Raw genomic sequence first — 13,712 nt, 5'->3', positions numbered from 1 at the left:
ACCGAGGTGCCAGTTTCATTTCAGACCTGCTGGCTTGTATGTGGAATTCCTGTGGGGTGAAGCACATGAAGAGCACCCCCTCCCCTCCCCAGACTAATGGTCTTGTTGAGAGGGTAAATACTACAATCAAGTCCATGCTACGGGCAGATCAGTTTAAGAGGGAGTGGGACAAATAGCTCCATCTGTTGTTTGCTTACAGAGAGGCTCCCCAGGAATCCACGGGTTTTTCACCCTTTGATTTGCTGTATGAGCATAGGGTGAGGGGATGTCTAGATTTAATTCGAGATGAGTGGGAAGGTGAGTGCAAGACTCACAAGGAGTCTATTGTGGCATATGTCCTAAACCTCAAGACAAGGCTCAGAGAACTCATGGGCTTGGCCCATGAGAACCTGTCAGAAGCCCAACAACAGAAAAAGGTGTGGTATGACAGGAATGCTTGAGCTACAGAGTATGCTGTGGGGCAGCAGGTAATGGTTCTCATTCCTGTCAGACACAACAAATTGCAAGCAGCTTGGGAGGGTCCCTACAGGGTGGTAAGAAAGGTAAGTGATGTTAACTACATGGTGGAACTGCTAGACAGATGGCAGGGGCACAAATTCTACCATGTTAACATGATGAAACTTTACCATGATAGGGAGGCCTTTGTGCTGAGCATTTGCAGTGGATTGCGGGAGAAGTCTGAGGGAGATCTGGAGCCTGATCTCCTCAGTGGAAGGGGTAGCAATGTCCCAGCAGTTATCCCCTATCCAGGTTCAAGAAATCCGAGCAGTGTTGCAGGAATTTGGGGACATGTTCACTGGGAAACCAGGTTGCAGAACCAGGTGGATACAGGATCCCAAAGGCCTATTAGACAGGCCCCTTATAGGGTGCCTGAGAGAGTCAGACAGACTCTGAGGGAGGAGGTACAGGAGATGTTGGAACTAGGGGTGATTCAAGAGTCCAACAGTCCCTGGGCCTCCTCAGTGGTGCTGATGCCAAAGAAGGATGGCAGCACCAGGTTCTGTGTGGACTACAGGAAGTTAAACAGCCACACAGAGTCAGATGCTTACCCCATGCCTAGGACACATGAGGCCCTAAAGCAACTGGGTGGGGCTGAGTATCTTACAACCATTGATCTTACCAAGAGTTACTGGCAGGTGCCCTTGACTCCCAGTGCTAGAGAGAAGTCACCCTCCATTTGGCTTGTGTGAGTTCACACAGATGCCCTTTGGGATGAAGAATGCACCAGTGACTTTCCAGAGGCTGGTAGATCATATCCTAGCAGGAGCAGGAGGGTTTGCCCTTGCTTACCTAGATGATATTGCCATCTACAGCCATTCCTGGCCAGAGCACCTTCAGTATGTCATGGAGGTGCTGGGCAAACTACAGAGGGTAGGGTTGACCATTAAGCCGAGCAAATGTCAGGTGGGTATGGCAGAGGTCTCCTACCTAGAACATAGAGTGGGGAGTAGTAAGATAAGGCCAGAACCTACCAAAGTGGAAGGCATTCAGGCATGGACTGCACCTGTTACTAAAAAGTAGGTGAGGGCATTTTTAAGGACAGCAGGGTACTACAGAAAGTTTGTCCCCAGTTGTAGTACCATAGCTTCTCCCCTCACAGTCCTGACCAGAAAGAACAGGCCAGATAAGGTAGTGTGGACCCCAGCATGTGAGCAGGCATTCCAGAAGCTTAAAGAAGCTTTGGGAGGACCACCTCTGTTAGCCAGTCCAGACTACAGCAAAGAATTTGTTGTACAGGTGGATGCTTCAAACCAAAGGGTACGGACTGTACTTAGCCAGATTTCTTCAGAGGGGGAAGAACACCCAGTGGTTTATCTCAGTCCTAGGCTCCAACCTGGGGAGGAATGCTATGCAGCGGTATAAAAGGAATGTTTAGCCATAGTGTGGGCACTGCAGAAACTTCAGCCTTATCTGTATGGAAGGAAATTCACTGTTATGACAGATCACAGCCCCCTAACATAGTTAAACAGAGCCAGCCAGCAAAATGTCAAGTTGCTAAGATGGAGCCTGGGGTTGCAAGCATATGATATGTCACTGCAGCACCGCAGTGGGATTAGCAATGCCAATGCAGATGGGCTCTCAAGACTGGGAATGGGGTGAGTTGCAGTCAGATAGACCTAACCCTCTCAAGTGGCATTTCTCAGTGGTCACTTGAAAAACTAGCTTGAGTTCTCCAGGGCGAGAGAGATGTGAAGATTGGGTAGAGATGGGTGAAGGCTGCCAGCCTAGTCTAATAGAATTTGATAGATAATTCTGTTGTTTGTAAATACTGTGAATGTTGAACTTAAAACAATGTGGCAATATTGCCATCTGCTGTAAAGAAAGCTAAGTCAAGCAATTCTTGTTGGTCCTTTGAAATTAAAATTATTTCATCACTGCCTTTGATGTTTTACAAGCCAGCTCCCTGCCTATTGTTTTAAGGCTAAAGTTAATGACCAGAATTTATATGTGGAATGTCCTTTATTGCTCTAAGTGTAAAAGAATGACGTGTAGCCTGGGAACTCCGGGAAGGGTGGAAAAGATGATGTAATGTTTATCAGAACTGGAGTTTCAATTTAAACAGTGAGAACCAGAGATTGTTGAGCATTTTTGTCTTGATATCCACCTACAGCACTGCCTGTTCTCTTAAGTTATTTTAGAAGTATGTTTTCTTGTAGCAAAGCTAGGAATTAGAAAAAGATTAGACTAAGTGTTTTTCTGTTATCTCAGAACTGTACTACTGAATTATTTTAAGTTTCTTTGTGATCTCTGAACTCTTGAATAGCACTGTGGTGTAGTAGTATTGTCTTGTGTTTTAGTATTTATTAAATATTTTAAAACCCTTTTCAACTGTGGCTGGTTTATCTAGAGATAAATTAAGCTCTAGAGTACATTGCATGCTTATAAGTGATCCTGTAATAAGCCCTTCCAATAAACCTTAAGACTGCTTAGTTACACTACTATTGGATAATAATATTGCACAGTAATAATTGGACACCCTTTTAAGGGCCTTTGGGTAGCTGATAATTATTAGCTGGTGGTGGCAGTAATTACTACCATATAGTCTGGGTATACGTTCACAGCTGGAGAATCTGTGTCAGCCTTTCCCAGGAGTGTCTGTGAAGTTGTATAAATACTTATCTCAAAGTGTGTGTGTTTGTGTGTGTGTCAGCTACTTGGGCAGGGACACAAAGCATTGGTTGGATGGAGAGAGTACTGGAAGTTAGCTTGCCAGCTAGGCTGAGATCTGGACCCTATAGCTGTGCCAGTGTGGAGTCTTATTAGGGACCTGGGGAGCAAGGGAGCGACCAGCCTCAGACTGACTATCATCTCTGTGTGCTCTTAAAGGAAATTGCACTTTACTGTGTTTATTTATTATCCTTTCCTCATATATGAGACTCCCTCTCTGGTGTTAGTGGTGAGGATTGAGGCTTCTTCATTGCTGGGCCAGGGTACGGGCGTCAGAGCGGAATAACCGTTGCTGTGCCCCACTCTATGGCCACGTAGCCTGTGGAGAGGCTGAGTTTGAACAGTGTGTTTAGGTGAGGGGTTAGTTCATCTTTGAGCTTGTGTAGGACGCAGCCTGGGACACCGTCCAATCCCATTGATGCTGTGTTTTTGGCTTTGGAGAGGGCTGTTATAACCTGAGTGTCTGTGATTTCAGGGGCACTACATTCTTCTGGTATGGTTATGGGCCCTTTTGGGGGGTGAGAGGGAGGTGAAGTTTGCACTAAACCTGTCTGCCAGGATGTTGATGATATTCAGTGTATTTTGTGCCATTCTGCAGTGACTTCAAACAGATCTGAGAATTGCCACTTAGATTCTTGACAAAGCTAAATAATGCCTTGTGGTTATCTTTGGAGTCCTTGGCAGTTTTTCTTTCGAAGCTAGCCTTGGATGATTGTATGAGGGATTGTAGTTTCTTGCTGATACTGATCCAGGGATGTCTTCCCTTCTTGGGATTTTACTCTTTTCTGTACTAGTTTTCTCCTTCTGTTGTATAGCTTGTTTATGGCCGGGGTCCAACAGACTGGTTTCCTTTTCTTGGAGGAGTGAGTCTTGGTTTTGCTTGGGATAGCACGATCCATGCATTCTTGTAGGTGCCTGTAGAGTGCATTAGTAAAGGATTTTGTAACTTGGACAACATTATCCTTTGGCATGGGGGCTTTGAAACTTTCCACCTCGGTCTTAAGTAATGTGAAGTTTGCTTTTGAAAAGTTTTTCACAGTGGTTTCTTTGACCAGGTGTGGGGGCGGAATGTGGATATCCAGAGTGATTCGTTTATGGTCAGATTTAACCACCAAGTGGAACACTGGTCGCCCATGTTGGTGGCGACCAGGTCTAATATGTTGTCACCTCTGGTGGGGGTGTTGACCAGTTGATCCAGGTCATTTGAGTTTATAAATGCTAGGAAATGTCAAGCAAGTGAGTTAGTACTTGAGTAGTTCTCCCAGTTAATGTTTGGGTAATTGAAATCCCCCAATATCAGGGTGTTTGGTAGGACATTTGTTTCCCAGTGTTTCCAGAAATGCAGACTGGGGGTCCTGGGACATGGTGGGTGATCTGTAGCAAGCTACAATTTGAATTGCAGTTTTGCCTGTTGTTAGTTGCACATGGATGATCTCTGAAGCATGCCACTAACTTGGAGGTGTGGGTATCCTTGATGAATATGGATACACCCCCGCCTTTTGTATTTCGGTCCTGGTTTTGTGGCCAAAATGTATGGTATGAGTTGTAGCCTGGTAGTGCTGGGGTGCTCTCTGGATCCTTAAACCAAGTTTCTGTTGCTGCACATATATCAGTTTTCTCCATACTATTCTCATCCTCACAGTTTGGATGATAGGCTTTTCATTCCTTTCAGGCACCTATATTCAGAGGATGTGCTACAGATTTTAAAGGAGGCTAGAAAACCTACAACTAGAAAATCATATATTTTGAAGTGGAAATAGTTTACTTTTTTGGTACCAAAAGTATGGGACTGGATCCCTACCATGCAGGAATACCTTGCTTCCTCCGATGTTTGTGTATAAGCAAATACATTGTTTAAAGTATATTTGTCAGCCAATTCAGCATGCCTTCTTATGAAGCTATGTCTTTCTTCCTGTTTTGAGGTTAAATGGTTGTTAAAAGGTGTCCTGCAAATCAGGCCCCTCAGAAAATCCATTCCACCTCCTTGGGACCTGAACTATTTCTAGAAAATTTCGTTTGAAATTAACTTTCTCTTTTGAACGTGCTTCTTCTGAATCCTTTTAGTAAAAGCAATTAATTTTATGGAATTAACCTCTGCTAAAGAGTATCTGACCCTCAGGCTCTCATCTGTTTTTATACAGTACACAAGAGCAAATAATCCACAAAGAAATGCACTCAGGAGGTAGTAACTGGGAAGATGCTCCAAAGTTTAATGGTGCTTCTGGTACCTCCGCAAACAGCCTTCAAGAAATACCATAAGCCACCACCCTTTCCCATTTTATATCAAACTGCTCCAATTAAACAATTAGTCTAATCACACAATTAATATACTAAATAAGCCTATTTAAATAGACATACCCTTATACAAAAAAGTTGTTTCATATTTTAATTTTTTCAATAAATTCCAAAATCATCACATGTACTTGAAAAACATTATAACCTTACACATTTGAATTCACATCTAAATTCATACCTTTAGGTTTTTCCCCTTATGGAAGATGTAAAGTATGTTCTAGGATTAAGAACATTTCAGGTAGGAAGATTAATGGGAAATTACTTTGTTCAGTGGGAAGGTTTTCATGTGTTTCTTGTGGGTGGTTTATATTATAAGGTGTGGGTGCACTCCTGTGAGGTGGTATGTAGGGCAAACTAAGTGTATGGTTAAAATTAGAATTCTTGAACATCTGGGTCACATTAGAAATAGACATTTAGATAGCTCAGTAGTTGAACATTTAGTGTTTTGGCTACTACACCTTATCTTGCTAGAGTTGGGGATTTTTTAGCCAGTTTGTTAGAAATGGCAAGTAGATTTATATTAAATTATAATACTTTAAAACCTAAATGTATGAATTTAGATGTGAATTTCAATGTGTTAGGTTATAATGTTCAAGTATATGTGATGATTTTGGAATTTATTGAAAAACTGAAAATATGAAAACTTTTTTGTATAAGGGTATGTCTATTTAAGTAGGCTTATTTAGTAGATTAATTGTGTGATTAGGCTAAATGTTTAATTGGAGCAGTTTAATATATAATGAGAAAAGGTCGTGGCTTATGTTATTTCTTGGAGGCTGTTTGCAGAGGTACCAGAAGCACCATTAAACTTTAGAGTATGTTCCCAGTTACTACCTCCTGAGTGTATTTCTTCTCATCTTTTTTTTTACCTTATCTGGGCTTCAAGGGTTTCCCTTAGAACTAACCCACCTTTTATGACTAAGGCTGTGTCTGAAAAGACTCTAAATCAGTCTATACATCTTCCTGCTTTTTCTCCGTAACCCTCAAAATAAGGGGGAAGGAGTTCATTTGTTGGATGTACATATAACTAAGATTCTTTATTTGTATGACAGTCATTCTTAACTGTTTTATTGCAGCTGTTTAACATTCCTTCTGCATAGTTTGAACAAACATTCCAGACAGTATTAGTTTGTGAGATGCAGCAAAGCTTTTTATGAATAATAAGTATGCTGCTAAGGATTTCAGTTAACGGTTGTATTCATAGCAGATGCAAAATATCTGTCTAGAAGTAAGAACAAAATGTATGAAATGAAAGTTTTCACCACTAAAATTCACAAGAGTTTAGTAGTAATTTCTGCAGTGTTCACTATCAGACAGCATATTTTTAAAGTTTTTGTCTCTGCTGGAAGCTGTACTTCTAGGCAGTGGTTAATTTCAGAATTTTGTTACATGATTAATTTATTTGTTTAAAGGGTTGATCAAGCTGGGGTAATCTGCAGACAAGAAGGCATCTTTCGAGTCAATTGCATGGATTGTCTAGATCGAACCAATGTAGTTCAAGCTGCCATTGCAAGAGTGGTTATGGAGCAGCAGGTATGTGCATTTCAGTGAAAATAACGTTAAGTTATTGTACAGTCATAATGAAGTATTTGTAGAAGAATTGCATGCCTTTCGTATATTGAATATTTTATATCCAGCATCTCAAACTTCAGTGAAAAACTGAAATTACTTTTAAACACATTTGTCGGAGTAGAAACTTGACTTTTACTGAATTCTTTTAAAAGGCCCCATTGATGCCTCATTGGGTTGCCTTCAGGGTGATCAAACATAGATTCAATAATTGAAATCCTTTAATGAAAGTTACCTCTCGTTACTTAACAGTCTGTACTGAGCTTCTTTTAATTTCTTAAAGAAACGTGTGACATTCAAATGAAAACTTTCCAACTAAAAAATTAGTAGGCAGTAGTTCTTTCTAAACTATGTTTTGTACTTTGGAATAGCAGTATCAAGCTGTCCCCACACAGTTTAGCATTGAACATGTCAAAATCGTAGCTTAAACAAGCAGTGTAATGTCTGATATAAAATAATCATGTTTTGAAAAATATGAACAAATTGCCAAAAATGTATCACTGTCAGATCAAGTAACTCTTTCTAAGCAGAGTTTTTCCTTTTGACTAACTATATTGAACCACCCCCACACAGTAAATAACTCTTTTTCATGTGATTTCTCAGCTAGTTTAAGTGATATATAGTTAAAAGATAAAAGAACCATTTTTCAGCATTGTGAAACAGGGTAATTACAAGTATTATACATTTAGCTGTGATTAAACATGGAAGTTGTAACATCAATATGCATGACCAGCAGAAACCCTGCTGGTGAATGCTGTCCATTACATTGGTAGATAAAGCTACTCTGGCCATTGTACACTAGCCTTAAAACATATAAATACGCTTCCTTTTCTGTGTAAGTCATAGTGTTCTTCTTCCCGTTCATGTTCTGTTACTGTCAGATTAGAGCTGTCTACAGTCTTTGAGAGGCTTTTTAGTATCCATCTTTTGCATTTCTTGATTTAAGATCAGTGTCCTTTATTTTGTATATGGCTGATTCTACACACTTACATGTGTTATTCAGTTGTTGCTCAGGAAACTGCCATCAAAGATGTGGGAAAGGTTAATGTGTATATACGTTTCTGCCATGTATATTCCCTTATTACCTCTGTGAATTATGATCTCTGTTGCAGTGTGTACTCAGAAAAAAAATTTCTGTAAAGATTTTTCTGTACATCTCTTCCTAGGCTGCCATAATTGCTACAGTGCAATTCTGAAAAATTAATTACACCAAAATTGTCCTAAGTTTACAGTATTTTTGTTCAGATACCAGTAAAGGCAACTTGTACTTCTTTTCTATACACATTAAGTGTGTGGTAGCTTTATCTATTTTTTTTACAAAATAATTTTTTTTTTTTTTGTAAAATCTGTCCAAACTCCATATTTTTAACAGAGTCCAACCAGCATGCACCTTCCTCACTTTCAAACACCATTCAGTTGCAGATTTCTATTTTTTTACCATATCTTCCAGTGAAACCAATTGTTGCTTAGTGTAAACCAGCTGATGTAAAACTCGTACAATCTTTTCTTATGTTTATAGGTTCATAGACATTACTAAGCTAACAGTTTGAGCCTTTATAAGCCTATCCAATAAAACCTGATATTATCAAATATATAGCCTCTAGAGGCAAGAGGAAGATATTTGTTTATGCCTTGAGTATCTTGCAGTTTGCCCCTGTCCACAGGGGACATAGGCAGTACCCCAGGTGTGAATTTGCGATTTCCCTTGATCCAAATTTCTTTTGAAGAGGTCCAGTAAAGGGCTCTGTTTAATGTGAATAGGAGCCTAATCCAAATAAGGGTCAATGTCTGACACATATCTGTCTCTCCATTATGTTTTGTTTGAGTGGCTGACTAAGTTTAGATCCCTAGATGTGGTAACCCATGTGTTTTCTGGCATGCTGATGGGTAGCAGCTCCATCAGGGCTTTATTTGTGAGTGCCTTGTAGGTCAGGCATAGGTTACCCCTTAATAGTCGTCAGGAGACAGAGTAAAGGGATAGGGGTTTTAGTCTATCCACATAAGATGTTGTTTGCACCCTGTATTTTCTTTGTGAGTAACCTTTGAGGCCACACCAAACTGCCAAATGGTGCATTGTACTCCGATTTAATGAGGACTGAGTACAGTGGGACTAATTTCCTTGGATCTGGATGTCATAGCTTAACATGTGAGCATCTCCGCTTATGTAGGTCTATGTGTGTGGTCTTTTGTGGGTGTGGTGAGTGATGTGTGTGATTCGCTGACAACCTGTTTGTTGCTTTTTGTGTCTGTATGTAAGAGTCTAGCCTCCAGTGTCAATGTCTAACTGTATCTCTCACATGATGCATTTGTCTGTTCGAGAATTAAGTGGCAGTCAATGTACATAAGGCCAATTGTTACATTGCCTCTGGATGCCTGTTTCCACCAAGCTGGATGCAGAGATAGCAGGAAAGTACCCATCCATGGCTGCAGGTCCTAATGTGCACTAACAAGAGATAGGAGTGAAGGGTGTTTGTAACCGGATGAGGGAAGGGTGCTTAGTTGGTGCAATCTTGTAGCCAGCAGTGTTACTCCGCCCGAAAACCAGATGCTGTCTGAGCAGCAATAGTTCTGGGTGCTATAGTAAGGTAAGGTCAGGGTTGACAGATTTCTGAACGGACAGGTAGAGACCAAAAAAAAGGTCTAAATGTCTTTCATGCAGAACTGCCTGCTGTTCCACATTAAACAGAATTGGCTGGTGTGGATCCCAAGTGTTAAGGAATTTCAAACAGATAACTAATAGTAAGAAACACTAGATAGTGTATTTCAATGCAGAACAGCAGCCCTTACAATAGTTTAAAATGCAACTTTAAAGAAATACAAAAAAGTGCAACCCCCCCCCCACAGTAAATAGTACAGTAAACTCTCACAGTATAATTAAAATAAGTAATGTTTCCAGATGTTTGCATCTGTACAGGGCACTGGGATAGCGAGTAGCTCTCTGCACATCTGCTGAATTTATACCAACACTAAAAATATAGAAAACTGACTACTGAGCCCTCTGGCCAATAAAATGACTACACTTAGAGCCTTTTTCTGTACTTCCCAACTCAGATAGACCAGGTAAGCACATAGTGCCACTAGCTGAATAATCCCTATGCTCCTAAACTAAAAATAAAACAGTAGGAATGTCCAGAGTGAAGTGCTACTACACACAAACTTAAACTTAAAGGAAGATGACAAGTAATTCAAGATAGCATCAGTGTACTTTAAACAGCTTATAAAAGTGTGATTATTCAATAAAAGTACTTCACTTTGTAGAAATGAGCCAAGACGCACTCAACTGTGCAGAATTAATAAAGGCACTACAAACAAGGTAATCTGTTTCATAAGCCCTCCAGCCAGTAAAACAACTACATGCAGGAATCTCTAGTGTTTCCCCAACCTGTACAGAGCAGGCTACCACCCACTGTCACCAGATGAAAAATCCACTGCCCATTTGATGTAAAAAAAAAAAAAACACAGAAAAGAGCTTGCTAGAGTGTGAAAATGCACTGCTTTATCCAACAGCTAACTAGATAATGAATTCAGAACAAGTAAATTGGTAGAACACAAAGTGAGAGGCAAAATGGTCCTTTTTTAATAAGCTCAAAGAAAGGCAAATAAAGATGTAAACAGCATAACAGAAAGGGCAACACTTATAAAGCTCAGTTTACGGTAAGGATGGACAGCTTAAAATTACCAAGTTTAAAAAGCAGAAAAAGGAATGTGTGAGGGCGGGTGGTGAAAAATAACAAACAAGGTGTCACCAACAGTGCCTATAGTTTTTGCAGGTCTTGAGTCTTCTCAGGAAAGACAGACAGATATTCTCTGTATATTTAAGTATCACTCAAGAAACAAATTAAGCAGTGAAAAATGTGTAATGAAATGTGCAACCTAGGTAATTTGTGTCTATCTGCCACATAGAGCAAAAACACCAGGCCAAGCAGATTTGTTAAAAACAGAAAACAAAATGGAGCAGGTAAAACATAAAGCAGTTCTATCAGTTTAAGTAACTCAGACAAAAAAAAATGGATTCACTTTTCTCACAAAGCAAGGAGTCATCAACAGTGCTTGTAGTTTTTGCAGGCCTTGAGTCTCATCAGAAAAGACAGACACATGTATTCTCTGTGTTTTGAAGTATCACTCAAGAAACAAATTTACCAATGAAAAAAACACATGAACTGTGCAGCCTAGGTAAATTCATACATTGTCAATGTTTTCTTTTAATGGCGTAATATTGGTGTAATATTTTTTTCCTTAGCAAACTATATAATGAATCTCATAAAATATTACTTTACTTGTATAATGCTCTAATAAGCCCAGTAAATTTCTTAAATCATTTATTGTCCATTCCAGAGCAGTCACAGCATCTTTTGTACGAAGCCTCATAGTGATTCTTTTATCATCTTTTTGAAACACAGATTAAGTTACACCCTTTTAATCAGTCTTTCTTCAAATCTCTGTTTTCAGAATCAAGTTTTGCTCATTTTATACAAAATCCACCTCCATAACATTAATGACTATTTACTTGAATAGTACCATCAAATTTGCCTTGATCAGTCAACTTTCATCTTACAGGCTGATAAGTGAGGAGTTGCAGCAGAATTCTTTTTTATGTCCATGGCCAAAAGATAATGTATTCTGAAAGCATTCGCATTGTTTTCTACATTTGGGAGACAAGTAAAGACAAGGCAAAATCAGTACTTAGTGAAAGTTGAGGCGTAGGCTGCAACATGCATCTTAGAATGGGCAACATGGTGACAGAAGGAGCAGAGTGCATTGATTCCTGTTTCTGGTTAGAGTGTGTCTCTGCTTAATGTTCCTGATTGGTCTGGTTGCTATTCAAGGCATCTACCAGGAAAAGGCTACAGACCTGTGCATCATCTGGGACAAGACTATGGATCATCTAACAGGTTGTGGCCTGCTTCTCTTCTTGGGATTGGTACTAACATTTTGCTTCTGGTGAAAGAAGCAGCAAAGGAGCATTGTATCTCAACAGAGTGAAGCTGTGGTAAGACCGGCATTAGTAGTACCCCAGGCACCAGCCATTCATGAGATTCCCCTCTTTTCATCATTCTTGACAAGCTAATTCTTTGTTTTCAGTAAGTACTGGTTGATTTGTATCTAACTGCAGTATATCTGCCTAAATACTTCATCCTTAAAATTTCAAGGTCTACGTATTAGTTTCCCCTCAAGTGTTTGGCAGTGCTTTGTACAGACTCTGACTCTTTGAGTGACACGTTTCCTGTAAAAGCACAATTGAAATTTCTCCAATACCTAGTTGCACACAGGGCAACTAGTTTGCAGTGACAAACACTGTCCACATAGTTGCAAACTGGATACTCCTGACAGTGATTGATATTCTCACTCCAACTGTCTAATCAATAAAAAAGGCTCTGTTGCCATGGATATGAACTTTCCTACTCTGTCCGTTACCAGCTTGGTGGATACGGGCATCCTGAGGCAATATAGAAATTGCCTCATGTTTACTGACAACCAGTTAATTCTCAAACTGATATGGTATGTGAGAGATGTATTTACACAAAGTCACTGGAGGCAAAGCTCTCACATAAAAGTACTCCTAATGTGTCAGTAAGGTTATCAGTAGTACACACGCTGCACCCATCATGCACAATTCAAAGCAGACATATGACCCACATATGCTGAGACACTTGCATGTAACCTTCCTGAACCACAAAGACCTCCTAGATGAAGTACACACAACAAATATCCTCAGCAGCCCCAAAGGCACTCTTTCATAACACCCACATCAACACATACAGCTACATTTCATGGAGCCTCTACCTCTGAACCCATAAAGTAAGCCGCCACACAATCCAACCTTCTAGTCATTAGAGACTCCATTGCGAGACACATGAATGTCCCAATCACCAGGCTGAATAAGGAGAGAGTTACTGTCAGTTGCTTATCAGGGGCTAGAATCCGCCACATTACGCATGCACTCAGGACATTGGACCACAATTACCAATATGACTCAGTCATAGCCAATATGGGAGTAAATGACCTGAGATGTACCTCCCTAGACTGTATGAATAGAGAGACATCATGGAGTTCTTGGAATATTTGTCTCAGGCTGGTATGAGCCTAGCATTAAGCAGCACTTTACCTTCTCCTAGGATGATCCCACAATATGAAAAAAGATATTGACTTTAATAATTGGGTTAATTTTGGTGTCATTCTAAGGGGGTGCAATATTTGTCAGCATGGAAGGAGATGGTCAACAGGCCATAGTGCTTTGCCAGGGATGGACTGCACCTCTCCCCTCTAAGCTTTCAAATATTAGCTAAAACATTATTTTCCCCCATAGCGCCTTTTCTAAGCAATGCCAAACTGAAAGTGCTTCCAACATATCAAATTAAAACCAAGAAAATCTAAAGGTATTACTGCTCAGTGGTAGGAGTCTAAAAAAAAAACTTCACTCCCTAGAAGCTGTCTTTACCATAAAGAATGCTGACATCTGTGTGGTCACTGAGACATGGTTTAAAGCTGCGGTGAGCACACCAACAGTGCAAGGTTATAATGTCTTCCACACATTTAGGCTATCTACTTCGCTGGCAGGGACTAAAGGTGAAGGTGTCTCTATCTACATCAAAAATAAATGTACTTCAAGGCTGGTCAAACAGGACAATGCAATTAAGCTGCCCCATGTTCAAATCACCATAGGTAAAATCCAATACCAC

General features: G+C 40.2%; 1 protein-coding gene across 1 annotated transcript in view; it reads left to right on the top strand.

Moving 5' to 3' along the window:
* The window catches only part of INPP5F (inositol polyphosphate-5-phosphatase F), a 1,563,976-nt gene that overhangs the window by 1,087,841 nt on the left and 462,423 nt on the right, over positions 1-13,712 (top strand). The window contains exon 10 of the mRNA XM_044056075.1: positions 6,876-6,996. Within this exon, the coding sequence (XP_043912010.1) occupies positions 6,876-6,996 (121 nt within the window). The remainder of the gene's footprint in view (positions 1-6,875; positions 6,997-13,712) is intronic.

Source organism: Protopterus annectens, chromosome 14.part0 (assembly GCF_019279795.1).
Source record: "Protopterus annectens isolate FY-2018-M chromosome 14.part0, PAN1.0, whole genome shotgun sequence".
NCBI lineage: Eukaryota > Metazoa > Chordata > Ceratodontiformes > Protopteridae > Protopterus > Protopterus annectens.
The sequence above is the reverse complement of the archived record's forward strand: the minus strand, read 5'-3'. Positions and strand labels throughout refer to the sequence as shown.